This window comes from Vombatus ursinus, unplaced genomic scaffold (assembly GCF_900497805.2).
Source record: "Vombatus ursinus unplaced genomic scaffold, bare-nosed wombat genome assembly UNPS02010219.1, whole genome shotgun sequence".
In the NCBI taxonomy this organism is placed as follows: Eukaryota; Metazoa; Chordata; class Mammalia; order Diprotodontia; family Vombatidae; genus Vombatus; species Vombatus ursinus.
The window spans coordinates 12,185,035-12,201,471 of NW_020949997.1; the positions used below are offsets into that span (position 1 = coordinate 12,185,035).

Sequence of the window (16,437 nt, forward strand, 5' to 3'; positions counted from 1 at the left end):
TCTTCCATAAAAAGTAATAATTAGTTGCTTTAGGACCTGCCCTGAATCTCAAATCAGTATGGGTCAGAGGCAGGCGTTGAATCCTAGGTGCTTTATTTGGCCTAGCTACTAGGGCTAAAGCAAAGATCTGGGTTCAGAAATTTCTAGAAAATTGGTATTTAAGAAGCTAGTACAATCAAGTGCTTTATTATTATGTGGCACAGGAAGTGGGCAAACAAAAGCATATCTACACTATGTGGCAATATAAAGACAAGTTCATCCTCAGGAATGCAAGAAACTCAGTCAGCTGGACAGGGAAAAAGACATGTAGGGGGAGAAACATGCTCAGGGTTGTGATTCATGTGACAAAATTATAAACTCTAAGAATAGGCTTGGTTGAGGACAGGTAATAAGTGCTAGATGTGGGAGGGGGCATTCCTAATCAGACCCAGATGTGCTGAAGAAGTTCATGGGGCCACTTATTGTTGATACCAGGCTGAGGTGAAGCTCAAGTAGGCAGTGTCTTTATACGACTACAAACAGGAGAGGATCTAAGTTAACGATGTAAGAGTTCCAAAGCCAAAGACAGCATTAGCTCAGACTGCAGCTGGTTAAGCGTATCATCCAACCAAAAGCCGTGTGCTTTATCTTCCTGACACAAAGTTAACAATGGAAAAGTACAAACTGTCTGTCTTTGCCTCTATGCTTCTATGAGCATTAGAACCACTTAGCACGAGGGACTTCATATTGAAGTCATATCATGATCATTATAATCAATCTATAACTATAACATCAAACAATATGACGTTTCCAATTTCCACACCAGGTTTTCCTAACTCAGAAGCTAGCTCCCTCACTGATACACTACACAGCACCTCTTAAATTTGTTAATTTGCAAATAATTCTGTTCTGTTTCAAACCAAAATAGCAAATAAGCAAGAGAAGGCAATATGATCACTCTAAGGGCAAAAGCATAAAGAAAGACAGATAAAATCCAAATAAAACAGCCAACATTCTCTGAGATAGAGATCTAAATTAGCCTATGCTATTTACCTAAAAGTGAAAGATGTTAAAAAAAGAAAAAGCTATTTTATTATGCAAACAACAACATAAATGAAAAACTCTATTCTCCAAATTTCCTTGAACAAATACAGAAAAATCTACTGACCTTGTTGTCTGTCCTTCTTATACTCTTATTTCCTGTTTCCTTTTAGGTTACAGAGTAGAAACAACCTGACAGTGCTCTAAATTGATCAATGAGAATACCAGTATCAATAGAATGGATTTACATTTGGGAATATCAACTGACGTTCGATATTGACCTGAAATATCCCAGTCTGGATCCTTCCGAAATTTGTTTAACTACTTTAGAACTCTTCCAGAATCCTCTAAGATGCTTCAACTCCTGGGCATATTTTCTCCCAGGGAGGGTAGAATAAGGATGCACCATTCAACTCAATCAAGCTGAGCAATACTCCTGAATTATGATATCCTTAGTTAGCAAACCTGGCAATCATTAGGCATAAAAAAAAAGTTTTACGGTCAATAATGATGATACAAATTGTTTTCAGATTCATCACGCATATAATAAAAAGTACAGTTTTTCAAATATGTGATCCTGGAATGGACTTAGACACACTAGTAGAAAACAGTCCAACTTCCTACCAGGGAAAGAGAAATTAAATTTTTGCCTTTAATTCACATATTTTCTAAGTAATATTATTTTAAAAGCTTATTCTAGGAAATGCCCTACATACAATTATATCATTTCAGTACTTTAAGGAATTATGATTTCATTAATATATCTTCTCCCTCTACTAACATAATTTAAATGCAATATACAACTCAGTATACAATCTTTACAAGTTGCAATGGCCAAAAAATGAAGTACTCTGTACCCAACTTGGTAATGAGCCTGTTTGAACAAAGTTGGATTGGTCTGCCAATGACTGATATAGTTTGTAACCAGGCCAGAAATCAGCCTTTCCAGGTTGGTGGGATCTGTCAGTCCTCAAGCTCTGCTGTTACTGCGTTTTGAAAACCCAGAGCCATGACCACATCCATAATAAATAACTAAATATGATATAATTCATTTTTAAAAAGCATACTATAATTACTTGCTAAAACAGTGTTTGCTAAGAGTAAGTCCTATATCCTTTTATAAAAAGTCAGGATTGTCATACGCTACTTAATCACATACAACTAACTTTTCTAATAACAGATCTGCTTTTCTAAATTATCACATAAATAAATGTTCTTTTAATTGATTTTTCTATATATTTTCACACTCAAATGTGCTGCCCAATGCAGCATTATGATCCATGAATACAAGTGTTGCTCAAAAACAAAAACTGGGCACCCAAAAGTGAATATAGAGAATCTATATTTTGGCCCCCATTTAAAAAGTCTCTTTTCTTCCCAAGATAAACATTTTCACTAAAAACAAGTGATGCCCATCTTTTACTATGGCATGCCAACAGATTCTTCTGTTATCTGTTCTTGATATTAGCTCAGTGGAGTTTTGACAATGGAGGCCTTTATTCCTAAAAAAAAAAAAAAAAAAATTACTCAACCATTTTGTCATACGAATTGTTCCTAAAAAAAAAAAATAGCTCATAGGAGTTACTAATGTTAGTAACAAAGCTAACTGTACCTGAAATAAATTCAAAACTTATATCAAATAGTAGATTGGGAAGCAATTTTACTTTTTTTAGCTTCTTCTGACATCTGATGAAGCTTCCATGCTAGACTGAGGCTATTAGGTGATATAGTGGACAAAATGCTGAACTTGGAGTGAGGAAGACCCAAGTTTGAATCTTGCCTCAATTACCAGTTGTGTGAGCCTGGAAAAATCACTTATCTTCCCTTTGAGTTTCAGTTTCCTCAACAATATGAGGGAGCTGGACTTGACAACTTCTAACATTCATTCCAGTTCCAGATATATGATCCTATGTTGGGTAGCATATAAAAGATATATCTATATCTATACATATATATGTAATCAAAATCCAAGTATAGGTTTTAGCTCTGGATCATCAACAAAGTCTAAATATAAAAATAAACACAGGGAAAAAAAACTGATTAATCCAACTATAGGCCCAGAATTGCTATGTATAATCAGAAATACAGAAGTTGTTAGATTAAAACTGAGAAAGAAGATTAAAGGTATTATAGTATTTTAAAGCTAGCAAGGATGAGAGATCTGAGTTAGTAATGTTGTTATTGTTCAGTCGTTTCAGTTGTGTCTGACTCTGTGTAACCCCATTTGGGGTTTTCTTAGCAAAAATATTCAAGTGGTTTGCCATTTCCTTCTCCAGCTCATTTTTTTTAATAGATAAGGAAACTGAGCCTAGGGTTAAATGACTTACCCAGGGTCACATAGCAAGTAAGTGTTTGAAGTTTTGTTTGTTTTTTTTTTTAAACTCAGGAAGATCAGTTTTCCTGACTCTTCCTGACTCTTCTGTGCCACCTGCCTTTGTGATATTCTTAGCCTTGTGATATGTGCCCTTAGTGATATTCTTAGCAGAAAGGGTTCTTAGAGAAATATATGAATGAAACACAAGGCAACTTGAAAGATGTTAAAGGCTTATCTGTCAAAAATAAATGGCCAACAATTTTTCCATGCTTGTCTTAGAAGATCCTATACTAAGAACAGGCATCTTTGTTGGGATGTTGCTTTCTGTGCATCTCTACCAAAAAGGTGATATTATAGCAGGCAGAGGAAATATCAGACAATTCAATTTATTATATGAGCTTGATTTCCAGCTAGAATCTAGAATAAATATCAAGGGGTTGTCCTTTGTGACTGAACTATCTCTAAACCATATAATTACTTCTATTAGGACCCATTTGCTAGTCGAAATGGTTGTATTAACCCAGACATAATGCTGAATAAGAGTGATGGATATGGAATAAGAAGACCTGGGTTTTAAGTCCCAGTTCTGGGACTTACTAATTACGTGACCTTGGGCAAATAATTTAACCTCTACAAACTTCAGTTTCCTCAACCTGAAAAACGTGCATAACAATAACTGAAATCCTGAGCTCCTAACTTAACACAGTTGAGGTAGAAAAGCCAATTAGAAAATGCGTAAAAAGAATTTTTTAACAAGCAAACTTTCATCAAACCCCATCATGTCATAAAATTCCAAACTGATCCCTTAAAATGAAAAGTGAATAGCTAGCAACAATCTAAGTGAGCATATGAGTCTAGTGGTTTTAATTCCTTGGAGGGTGAGCAGACTGATAGTCTGAGGAGTAAAAAAGAGAAGTTAATTTAGTTAGGTGTATGTATACATGTTGCTCTCCCCTACCCCCACAAAAGGTTAGCATCTTGAAGGAAGGGATTGTTTCATTTTTGTCTTTCAATTTCCTGGCATTTAATAGATGCTTTATTAATGCTTGTTGAATTGAAATGCTTATGGAATTCTTGATTTGCCTTAATGATAATTTCATCTTCCAAAGGTTAGGGGAAAGCCAGGTATGGTCTGATGTGCACTCTAGTTAGGCAGAGAACCAGTTTCAGACAATTTAGAAAAAGGATTGGTAGAATTACATGACGTAAAATTCTACAGAGGAAGTCAACCCAAGAGGGAAAAGAAATTCTTACAAATGAAATTCTGAGAACACAAACAGAAAATTCTAATACAGAAGAAAAGTAGCTATTTAAAGAAACCAATATAAATATACAGTGAACTCACAGAATAACTTGGATTTTTAAAAATCCCATATAGCAAATCGATAGAAAGGCAAGTAACATACTATGAATACAAAAGTTGTAGCAAAGTCTTGGAAGAATGCTATCAAGAGCACTAGAGTTTAGAATGAGCTATGGTTGACAAAGAAAGCTAAAAACAACAAGAAAAGGGTGAGTTCAGATTTTTTTTAGTGATATTGAGAAAAAGAAGAGGATCAAAAAAAGGCATGGTGGATGGCATCATAAACAAACAACTGAACTGGGAAAAAGTAGAACTGCCTTATTCTTATTTTGCTCTTATTTTCAGGAAAATCACTTTGTTTTAGGAAAATCACTTTGACAGATAAGTGGAGAAAAAATCGAGCCAGAGAAATCAACCAAAAGGTAATAGACCAGGTGTGAGGTGGTAAGGGCTTATACCAGAATGGTTGTGATGTCAAGGTAGAGAAGGGGGTATATATAGAAGACATTCTGCCAAATAAAGGATTTTAAAACTGATTGAGGTAATAGCGTATTCCTATTTTCTTCCTTTTCTTTCCTCTCACAACCAATTGAAAAAAAAACAACTAATCCTAGGTCATTTGTCTTATTTTACTCCCACTGTGACTGGAAAGGTGTGGAGCTGTTAAGTACCACATTGAAGTTTATCCTGGAAACAAAATAGAATCATCAGATCTGTGTTTCATTCAAATTGATATTTTCTATCTGCATAGAAAGAGGAGAAACTCAAAGCAGAGAAATCAAATGGGAGGCTATTGCAATAATTTAGACAAGAGGTGATAAAGAAATATCCTAGGGTGATAACTATGTATACAGAGAGAATGGGATGGATGTGAGAAATGTTATGGAGGTGGAATAGACAACAGTTAGAAATTGATTGGCTATGAGAATGAAGAAGAGAGAAGAGTCAAGGGTGACTCTGAGGTTACAAACCTGGTTGACAGGAAGAATGATGATGCCCTCAATAGAAATAGGGAAATTTGGAAGAAGGGTATGTATACCTATTACATAGTTTAATATATATATATATTTTTAACCTGTTATATAAATGTGCTTTTATTTTCTACTATGGACAGCAATTTGGTTTTTATATAGGATTGGCTTGCCAGTTTGGTTTTTACAGATTGATGTGACCTTAGCATTCTTTAGGAAAAATGTCAAAGATTTTAGCAGAGATCTACAAACTTTTCAGGCAAAAATTCTCCTTCTTAATAGCAGCTACTAGTATATTTATTATATCATTAAATACAGATGTATATGATAAAGTGAATTAAGCAAATTATATAAATGTGCTTCATTAGATACAGTTGAGAATAAATCAGATAAATTGCCAGTGATATTAATAATACTATGTATAGAGTTACCTTATGATCTTATTTATCTTTTTTTAAACCCAAATTTTATTGATAATGCTAGGTTCAGTATCAATCATAGCAGAGGTATAAAATACACAGAACCAGGTTAAAATGTAATTCAGAAACATTTAACAAAATAAATAAAAATACACTAGAACATAGACAATGCTAGTATGTGGTTTTCCGAGTCAATATGCAGCCCACAGGGATCCTTACTTTCTATATGAATCTGACATTATTGAACCACAACATCACAGAGCCCAAGAATTATGGTTCAAAGGAACCTTGGTGACCGTGTAGTCCATCTCACACATACCTGAAAATAATTCCCTCTTCAGCAATGGTTGTTGTCCTTCATGCTTGAAGAAAACCAAAACAACATCATTATGTCCGGGTCAAGGTACAATGTGTCCTACTGTCTGATCAGACCAAAACAAGCTTGGAAGGTTCTACCCCAGGCCAGGCACAAATAGTTCATATGAACATTTGGAGTGGAAATGTCTCTAAATTTGCACACCTCATGTTTCTTTTGAGCTACTACAATTCTGCTTTGCTTTAGAGAGCACAGTGCTCTCTTTGATGTGAGCACACCATGCTGGGTGGTCCTGTGCCAGTGTCTCTCATATCTCACAATCAATTCCAGAGTTCTTCAGAGACACCTTGAGAGTGTCCTCAGATAGTTTCTTCTGGCCTGCATGTGAGCGCTTGCCTTGTGTGAGTTGTCTATAAAAGTCTTTTAGGCAAATGTACGTTTGGCATTTGAACAATTCAGCCAGCCCATTGGAGTGATGCTCTCTGCATAGAGTTTGAAGGCCTGGCAATTCATCTTATACCTTATCTTGCCAGGTGTGCCTCAGAATCTTCCTAAGACAATTCAAATGAAAGTGATTCAGTTTGCTGGCATGGTGCTGGTATACTGTCCAGGTTTCACAGGTATAGAACAATAAGGTCAGCACAATGGCTCTGATGACCTTTAGTTTGATAGGCAGCCTAATACCTCTTCTCTCTCACACTTTACTTAAGAGCCTCCCAAACACTGAGCTAGCAGTGGCAATGTGTGCATCAACCTCATCATCTATGTGTACATCCTTGAAAAGTATACTGCCAAGGGAAGTGAACTTATCCATAGCATTCAAAATTTCTCCAATTGCTGTTACCGATAGTTCCATGAATGGTGTGCTCTGGCTGATGGAGAACCTCTGTTTTCATGGAGTTAATTGTCAGGCCAAAATTATCACAAGCAGCAGAGAAACAATCCATAATCTAGCTTAAAAAATGGTATAATGGTATGGGTGATGTCTTTTGACTTGAGCAGAAATTGAATTTAAGTGAAGCAGAGTTGCCCAAAGTCGTAGGCCTCACTGTCTCTTCCAGAATCATTGAAGTCCAGTGGCGATACAAAAGTCAAGATGAATGTAAATGGCTCAGGACCCTGTGGATGACCTTGGCATCTTCGATGTGTAACCAAGCTCTAAGCACTCCACAGTGCTTGCTTCAGCTGCCTTCATGACCATTGGAACGAATTGTTCTCATCCACTCATTCTGCCAGGGAAGTCTTCACATGCTTGTGGTAGATAACCCCCCCCCCCCCACAAGCTGGCTGACAGGTTTGAGGCCCGTAGGTTATCCTTACCCTGGTTTAGCCTGTCTGCCTAAATGGTTTACCAGAGTCTGGCTGCTGTCCATGCTAAAGCTTCTTAGAGTCACAGGTAAGAGTTGGGTGCCAAGAGTTGGGTGGACACCAAAGGTAAACAAGCAGCCCTCGCACCAGAGGTCCTAGTCTTCTCTGAACATTCATATACCCCAACTCTTCAACATACCTGCCAAGTGACACCCTTTACTTGAAAATTAAAAGACTTCAACAAAATCTTAATTAACAGGGCAAAACAAAATATACTTAGCTTTTCTACCATTTAGCACCTCAGTCTTCAAAATGTGGTCTAGGGACTCCTAGGAATCACTGAGAAACTTTCAAGGAGTGTACCAGGTCAAAACTATTTCATAACAATACTAAAACATCTTAGTTTCTAACATGGTAAGTACCAATAGATGTAACCCATGAAATCACTGTGGGGGTTCTTCAATAAGTTCTAAGAGTTTAAAAGGCTCTTGAGACCAAAAAGTGTGAGAAAAGCTGCTTGAGCACAGTAATTCTTTTATTGCTCTTAAAGTGCTAAAGCATTTGTTACAGAATTCTGCTTACTGAGGGAAATACTTTGGTCTCCTTTATCTCCTTCAAGCTGAATGTGCTATTATTTCCTAGGAGTTTTATATGCTAAAATTCTGACTCTGGTACCCATCTATATAGTTAGACTGGATCTCTGTGATTACAAATTATATATGTGTTTTTTTATAGATTTTCCTTATCAATGATAATAAATAGTGTATATAACAGCTAACATGCATATAATATTTTATGGTTTGCAAATAAATCACTTTAAATTCATTATGTCATTAGATTTGATCCTCACAACAACCTTTTGCGGTAGGTGCTGTTATATTCCCCACTTTATAGATCAGAACACTGAGATCAAGAAAGAATAATTGAGTTGGCCAGTTCTGAGGCAGGGTATGAACTCAATGTTTCTCACTCAAAGTCTAGCATTCTATCCAGTTATTGTACTATGCCCACCTACCTGCCTAGATATCTAGAAGTTTACCTTACCACCCTTCAAGAGGACCTACACCCTTAGCATTTTAATTATATAGTTCAATTATACAACACATTCAGAACACCAATGTCAGAACAAGAATCTTGGTAGAGCCAACATGAGGCACACCTAGTAAACATCAGGAATGACACCACAGGATTTGCATCATTCCTACTGATATTTGTTTAAGAATTATGTCTTCTTCACTTGTGTTTCTGAGACCTTGAGAATGGAAAGACTGAAGACCTTCACATCCAGTCTTATTCTCAGCCTAGAGAGGAGCTGAAAGAAGCTCATTACCTAACTCCAACTTCAGCTCTTAACAGTACTGACTGAAATAAATGGCAGCATGATATCTGAGTTCATTGTCCAGACTCTCAACAAGAAAACAGTTTTACTAAGAAATTTGGTGTTCTTGTGACACAGAATTAATAAAAAACTACTCCATAACCAGTTTTTCAAAGACTGTGTGAACCAGAAAATGGCTCAGAAGCAGACATTTTAATTGAAGAAGACTTAGATTACTATAATCCATCATCAGTCAAAATGGAGGGCGCATCTTTCCTGACTAGATCATAAGCTATCCTGGACTCTCCACAGATTCAGGTTTAGGGATACACAACTATAATTCTGATAAGAATTTTCAAGGACTAGCAGAATGAAGACAAAAAGATCAGCAGATCACTTGAACTATTTGACCTGTGAAGAGATACGCAATATTACAGGGGATATTACAGGGGAAAACAGTGAAGTGCTTACATGTGTAGTCAGATAATACTAAAACCTATGAAAAGTGTGCTTCTTTTACAATCACACATGTCCATTCATGAATGTGGTATTTATGGTATATTTACATACCTTAAAAACATTTATCTTTTATACATAATTTTTCTGTTTGCCTTTTTGCTCATACATTACTATTTATATATGTTGTTATTGTATAGACCAATTGTTATTATTGCATTCCTTTTTGTGCATATTTACTGGCATGTACTGTGCTTGTATTATTGTAGCATGTACTGCCAAAATATGTCCTGCATGTAATTTAGACCTGTAGTCACTAGAGAAAAATCCAGAATTTAGGACTAAGGACAAATATGCTCAGCATACTCTGATTGATTTGCTAGGGACAGCAAATATTTCACAGAAGGGGAAAAAAGTCCAGAACCTACTGACACATTTAAAAAAAAAAAGTACTAATACTAAAGTGATAGACTACACACAAATGATGGAGCCACAACAGGTGATCCCTGTGAAATGGGAAACAGTCTCTTTACTGAATCAGAAAGGAAACAACTCTCTAGGATGAAGAATGACAGGGTACACCTCAGGGTAACATTTAAAAGACAGTTCATTGAGTGCAGAAAACAGACTTTTGAAGAGGAACCCAGATTCTAAAAGGATAAGCTGAATATGCATGGAGCTAGGGCAGCAAAAACAGACAGAGGTGACATCCAGCCTGAGGCTGCTTGGGCCAACTGGCACAAAGCACTTCAGGACAGAAGCTGTGCTGCTGAAACAACCCTGCATTACAAATCCTAAGGCAATAATCCTGTACTTCCTTTCTCTCCTTGCCTTTTCTCTGGGCACAGGAAAATCTGTTTACCCAGCTTTGTTTGAAATGTTTATTTTCTCTTAAACATTTTTAACCATGAGCACTTGTCTACGCAGTGTATTTATTTATTGGGAATAAAGTTGGGAGGACAACTGAAAGAAGAATCTCCCAGAAAAGAAAAAGATAAATTTGACACTTAGATGTTTTGCCAGAACCACTTTCTCTATATGGGGGACTGAAGCAAGTAAAAAGAGAGAACTACACATCCTTTGACACTACTTCTAGAGTAAAGAAGGGACACAAACAGGGAGCAACCATGTAGGCCATGAGTCAGTAGTGGGGTGAAAGGCAAACAGAAGTGGCTGAATCACCCTGACTACTCTAGCAGTGAAACTGAGACACTTCAGTTGTATGTGCAGATCCATAAACACCTTTAAACTAAATTAATGACAAGTTCTTGGTTTGATGTAGTGGATTTCCTTGGAAAGAGGATCCTACTGTTATGTGTGTACTTGATTTTACAAACTCAAGAAGATTTTACTTATGGTTGTTAATTAAAGAACTGAAGATGCTAGTATGTTTTTGGTGTTGCAGACAGATGTTTGATTTCAAGTCACTAATCAAATTAGGTCTAACAACATTTGTAGAGTTGGTTACTGAGTGCCCAACTAAAGCACACGGAGAGGAAGAGTTTGGGGAAGGGAATGTGAAAATTTATTTTGAAGTCTTTTTTTGGTCATTTTACAATGCTTCCATATTGCATTTAATTCTTTCAAGTTAGGAATTTGCTCACGCTCACATAAACAATTCCACCAGGGAAATTTGATACTCAGTGAAAGACTACCATCGGTGAAAAACTGTGAGGCTTCCACCTCCACAACATTTCTTTTCCCTCCTCTATACTCATATAACCACTACTCGTGTTTAGGTCCTCCTAATTGGCATCCCTGCCATAAATTTCTCCTCTTTCTAATCCCTACCCTTCACATAGCTAATGAAGTGATGTTCCTAAAGCACAGGTCAGACTACGTTCAGTAAACCTTGCTTAGTAAGTTCAAGTATCCTCATTGCCTCGAGGATAAAATTAAAAACGGATCTGTTTAAAGTCTTTTACAAATCGGCTCCACTATACCTTTCCAGGCTTATTATATGTTACTGGGCTTCATAAAATGTTTAGTCTAGCCAATATAGCCTTCTTTATGTTCCTCGCACAAGATATTCATCTCCCATCTCTGTGTCTTTGCCCCATGCCTGGAATGTATTCACTTCTCATCTCCACCTCTTAGAAATAGTACCATCTACCTCCCAGGGTTGTTGTGAGCAACAAAAGAGTTACTTGTCAAGTGCTTGCAAAACTTAAAGCACTATACAAATACTAGCTATCATTATTATTATTATTATTATTATTAATGCCTAGCTTCCCTACCCACTTTAAATTACTATGTATAAGTTTGTATTCACATCCCCACACCCAGCATCTAAGCTCCCTTTGGTCAAGAACTGTTTGATTTTTGGTAGGTGCTTAATGTATTTATTAATTGATGAAACAAAAAAGCAAACATAATTCAATAAGAAAGGAAGGGAAATATTGCAAAGAAATGCAGCCTAATTTTGAGGAAGTTTTACATTTCTTAAAGACTGAAAAATATAGAAATTGTATCACCATGAGTATCACAAATATATAGCTAAGTTCAGCTACATTGATAAGTTTCATACAAACACACAAGGTTCAGCCACATAATTTTCAAAAAATCAACCTTGAGGGGCAACCAGGTGGCGAAGTGGGTAGAGGTCCGGCCTTTAAGTCAGGAGGACCTGAGTTCAAATCTGGCCTCAGATCAAACACTTGACACTTACAAGCTCTGTGACCCTGGGCAAGTCACTTAACCCCAACTGCCAAAAAATAATTAAAAAAAATAAAAAATAAGAAGTCAACCTTATTTTGATGTTTCATGTTCATCTCATTCCACTGTGTAAACCTTTTTTTTTTTAATCCAACATCTTATTTGGAACTGCTTAGAATAATACAGATAGTCGCATTCTTCTATAAGTATGTAGAAAAAGCAATAAAAACTGAAAGTTATACCCCAAAGCGACAGCTAGGTTGCAGAGTTTCAAATAAGTTGAACATCTAGTCCTGGAGTAATTTACTTAGCTCTTCACAATGTCATTATGGCAATTCTATGACCATGCTGAGTGACTTAATAGCATCATATAATAATTATTGCATATATCATCCATTTTCCTAGCCCCCAAATTATGACAGGGAGACAAAAAATAAAGCACATTTCAAAAATGAAAGCCAGTTATATCAGTTAATCAAAATCAAGAGCAATGTTTCTAAACTCAAAAACGGTGATGCTTAAAGCAATAATTCCTTTTTGTAATAAAATATTCTTAAACACAGAAAGTATTTCCATACACAGTACAATACAAAAGAAAATTCACTATGTAATTATGAATGTCCACTTGCTTTTTACACCACTTTTTAAAAGCATATAGTAAATCTGACACATTAGTTTTCAATCTGTCCTGCTCACCTGTGTTTCCTATGGAACTCCTGTTCTGTATATTTTAAAAAATGTTAAATCTCTCTCTCTCTCTTTCTCTCTCTCTCTCTCCCTCCCTCCCTCTCTTTCTCTCTCTCTCACCATCATTATTGCAAAAACTATTCACCCACCCATTTCCAATCAAAAACTGTGAGGAAAAAAACTTAAAGCATTAATTCCAAATGCTTGAAAGCTGTAATACCATTCTGGCTTTCCAGTTCTTTCCTTTCCTTCTAAAGGTGCTTTATGATACATTTTGAAGTTTAAAAAATGAATTTAAAATAATTTGGCTTTGAAATTTAAAAATAAAATTTTAACACCCTTTCAGACAATTGGACATGTTTAAGAACTGTTGAAAAAACAAGATCCTCATAAGGATATTCTTGCAACAAAGGAGAATCATAGATTTAAGATGGTTATCTAACTAGTTTATTGCTCTGCTTATAAACAGAACTGTACCTAAACCAGTCAGAAAGGTGAGTGACTATTTTATTCTTAAATTTTACTAGTGGAAGGGTCCCCATTAATTACAGCATTCTATTATCTGGCTATACTAAAGGGACTTATTCCACCCAATTTTGGCATTTTATCCAGAAAAGTCACCTAACCTGCTAATATGTAGCTGTCTCTAAACCATCCTTTAATCCCATCCAGGTATTCACCAGGAAGCCCAGCATCTTACCACGTTCCCTGCCACTCCTTTTCTCTGCCGCCTTTTAGCTTAGTACGTCTGGCTTTTCTTGTGCTGCCACTGCTCCTAAAAAGGGAGTGACTACTGACTTGTCCTATGCCTCCTCTCATAATCCCTGTGACTGCCCAGTTTAAAACTCCTTTCCCTGTAGAGGCTCAAAAGAATGTGAGTTCTTTTAGGCTAGCAATCACAAAGCTTTCACATTGGTGTCCCCAATATCAAGCATGATGCTTGGCACAGAGTAGGCAATGAATAAAGGCTTGTTTATTCATTCATTTGTTCATTTAACCCAGAAATGCTCCAGGGGAAGATGAACAGGGGATAAAACCCAGATTACAAGATTGAAAAATGACATCAAATTTGGTGGCTCTCATTACTAAGATTACCAGGTTTTAGTCTCCAGAGCCTATTGAGTATACAGTATTATGGGACACTGCCTATAAGGATCTTAACATCTAATAATGGAGACTGGGCAAACACCCATGAAAAATCACCCAAAGTACCAGAAGAAAAATGCTCAAATGCAAATTTTGCAGCAAATCACTTTTTTTTTCTGTTAAGAAACTTCACAACTGCTTTGAAGCATCTTGAGAAAATGTTAGGAGTGGCTTCTTGAACAGCACTTTGCAATAATCTTCTTTGCCCTCTGTTCTATTCCATAACTATGCTTCGTACCATTTCACTCAAAATTTCTCACCCCGAGCTAGCTCTGCCTGATCTGTTTAATCTGGAAAGTTAAACCTTCTTACCCAAACACCCCATCCAACTATGGATGCCTTCAGTGTAACCTACCTGTTCACACTCGCCATAACACATCAAAAGCATCCGTGCATTTTAAAGAACACACAGTCCGCATATACTTGATATCCTTTAGAAGTTAATAACTGACGTTTATATAGAATCCTAAAGATGGCTTTCCATGTTATATGTCAACAACATGTGACATCAACACAGAAAGGCACTGTGGTGGTGGGAGAGAGTGGCCTTGGAGTCAGAGAGAGCTGGGTTCAAGTCGTGCCTCTGGTACATACTGATTGTGCTGATGAACAGCTCACTAGACCTCTCTGTGCCTTGTGGCGTTGCCTAAGCAGACTCACAAGGGTGGAAGGAGATTCCAAACTGGGAGTATCTTGCAATGATGAAATCAAGTGCAGACCAAATAAATAAATGAATAAACAAACAAACAAACAAACAAACAAACAAATAAATAAATAAAAATAAACCAACCAGCAAAGCCCCGCGCCTCCCTTTCCTCTCAGAGCTTCCTAGTAAAGTCAAAGTCCCACTCCGCACCCTTCGCTCCCCCCGCCCCTGGGGTCAGATTAAATTGAGCGACCGGCCCCGCCCCGTCTCCCCTTGGGCTGCAAGTCCCGAGGCCGGGTACCGGGCTCCGGCGGGCCCGGTCAAACACACTCACCCTGCTCCGCGCTGCTCGCAGCCAGGACGCGTCCCGGGCAGGGCGAGGGGCGGGGCGGGGCGGAGCGGCCTGGGCGGCTCCGTCCCCGCCGCGCTCACAGCTCATTGGCTGCTCGGACGCTTTCCTCCCTCCTCTCCCCCCCTTCGCGCCCCGCCCTCGCCCCGCCCCTCTTCCTTAGCCTTGCTCGCGGAGCTAGAGGGTCAAGGCAACCGGGATGGAAGGGGCCCGAGGCTTGTAGTTTGACAGTTCCCTCTGTGCCGCCGATCCTTCTGGTCCCCTCAGCTACAGCCAAAGAAGGGGCCTCGGAAACAGCCGACTGCAGAGATCACATGGCACACCGAGCTCGCGTCACGTGACCAGCGACAGGCTCTACATTCAGTTGCAAGCACCCCTCCTTTCCTATCAGTCCGCTGTCACTTTCCTCGACTCTCATTGGTCTTAATGGGATAATGGTATGTATGCATCCCCAGGCCCCTGAGACCTAGCGGGCTGGAACGTCTTGAACTGCGCCTGCGCAACATAGCAGTTACTGTTCCGATTGGCTTAGGGGTTGCCATGGGTTGCCGTGGTTGTTGGGCACAAGATAAGGAAGAGCCTAGTCTTGTGGGTCTGACTAGCAGCGCTGGACCTAGTACAGTACGGGAGCGTGGGTTTAGGAAAGGAAAGGGTCATCTGGCCGACCCCCTTCTTTTGAAGGGGAGGAAACAGGCCAATAGAGAGAAGAGTGACTTGTCTAAGTTTTCTGGCCCTCTAAATAAAATAAGCGTATACTATGTACTATTTATTTACAGATTTTTTTTTTTTGATTCTCACAACATCCCTGGGAAGTAGGTACTATTTTCATTTTACAGACGAGGAAACTGAGACGGACATGTTAAGTGACTTGCCCGGGGTCACACATCTGGTAATATATGAGGTCTTATTTGAACGGACTCCCTGCTCCACCTAGCTGCTGCCAACTGGTGCTTTGCGATAATCTCCAATTTATCCTACATATATTGTGCTTGTAGATAGCTATTGGCATGTTGTATTCCCCATTAGACTGAGCTCCTTGAGAGCAGGGCACAGTGCCTGGCACGTGGTGGGCACACTTGTTGACTTTCCTTTCAGTCTTAAATCCTAAAGGCTGGGGACTACAGATGAGGAATTATCAAACATTATCTGCCCTCTCCCATAATTTTTTTTTGTTGTTCATTGGGGGCAGGAAATACTGTGTTCTTGTGGTAAGAGTTTTTTTGTATTTGGCTCCAATATGGCCATTTTATTTGTAAAGAAAATCATCTAACCAGCTGAGACTTTCTTTGTATTTGTTTGTTCCCATAGGGGTGGTATGAGATTATGATTCTGTTTAACTTCCTTGAACTTTTATGACATTGAAGGAAGTATAGGATTATGTATCTATCTTCTTTTTAACTTTTATGACCCAACAGGAACAGACAGGATTGCAATATGTAAATTAATTGTATCTCTGTCCCTCTGACCTAATTTTCTTATGAGAAACTCTGTTAGGATCCTAATTATTGTTCAAGTTTTCTCCGAGGCCT

At 38.0% G+C, this 16,437-nt stretch overlaps 1 protein-coding gene across 3 annotated transcripts in view; it reads right to left on the reverse strand.

Moving 5' to 3' along the window:
- LOC114037075 (GDNF-inducible zinc finger protein 1-like) overlaps positions 1-14,763 on the reverse strand; it is a 37,660-nt gene extending 22,897 nt beyond the window's left edge. Inside the window, exons 1-3 of one of the 3 annotated variants that reach the window (XM_027853874.1) lie at positions 14,704-14,763; positions 2,444-2,522; positions 1,148-1,223 (exon numbers count right to left, since the gene is read on the reverse strand). Coding sequence is in view for 1 of the 3 variants with exons in the window: in XM_027853876.1 (XP_027709677.1) it covers positions 1,302-1,429 (128 nt within the window). In the remaining 2 variants the exon portion in view is untranslated. Of the gene's footprint in view, positions 1-1,147; positions 1,486-2,443; positions 2,523-14,703 lie in introns of those variants that run through there. The other 2 variants (XM_027853876.1, XM_027853873.1) reach the window with 2 other exon arrangements.
- Between the last annotated feature and the right edge of the window lie 1,674 nt (positions 14,764-16,437).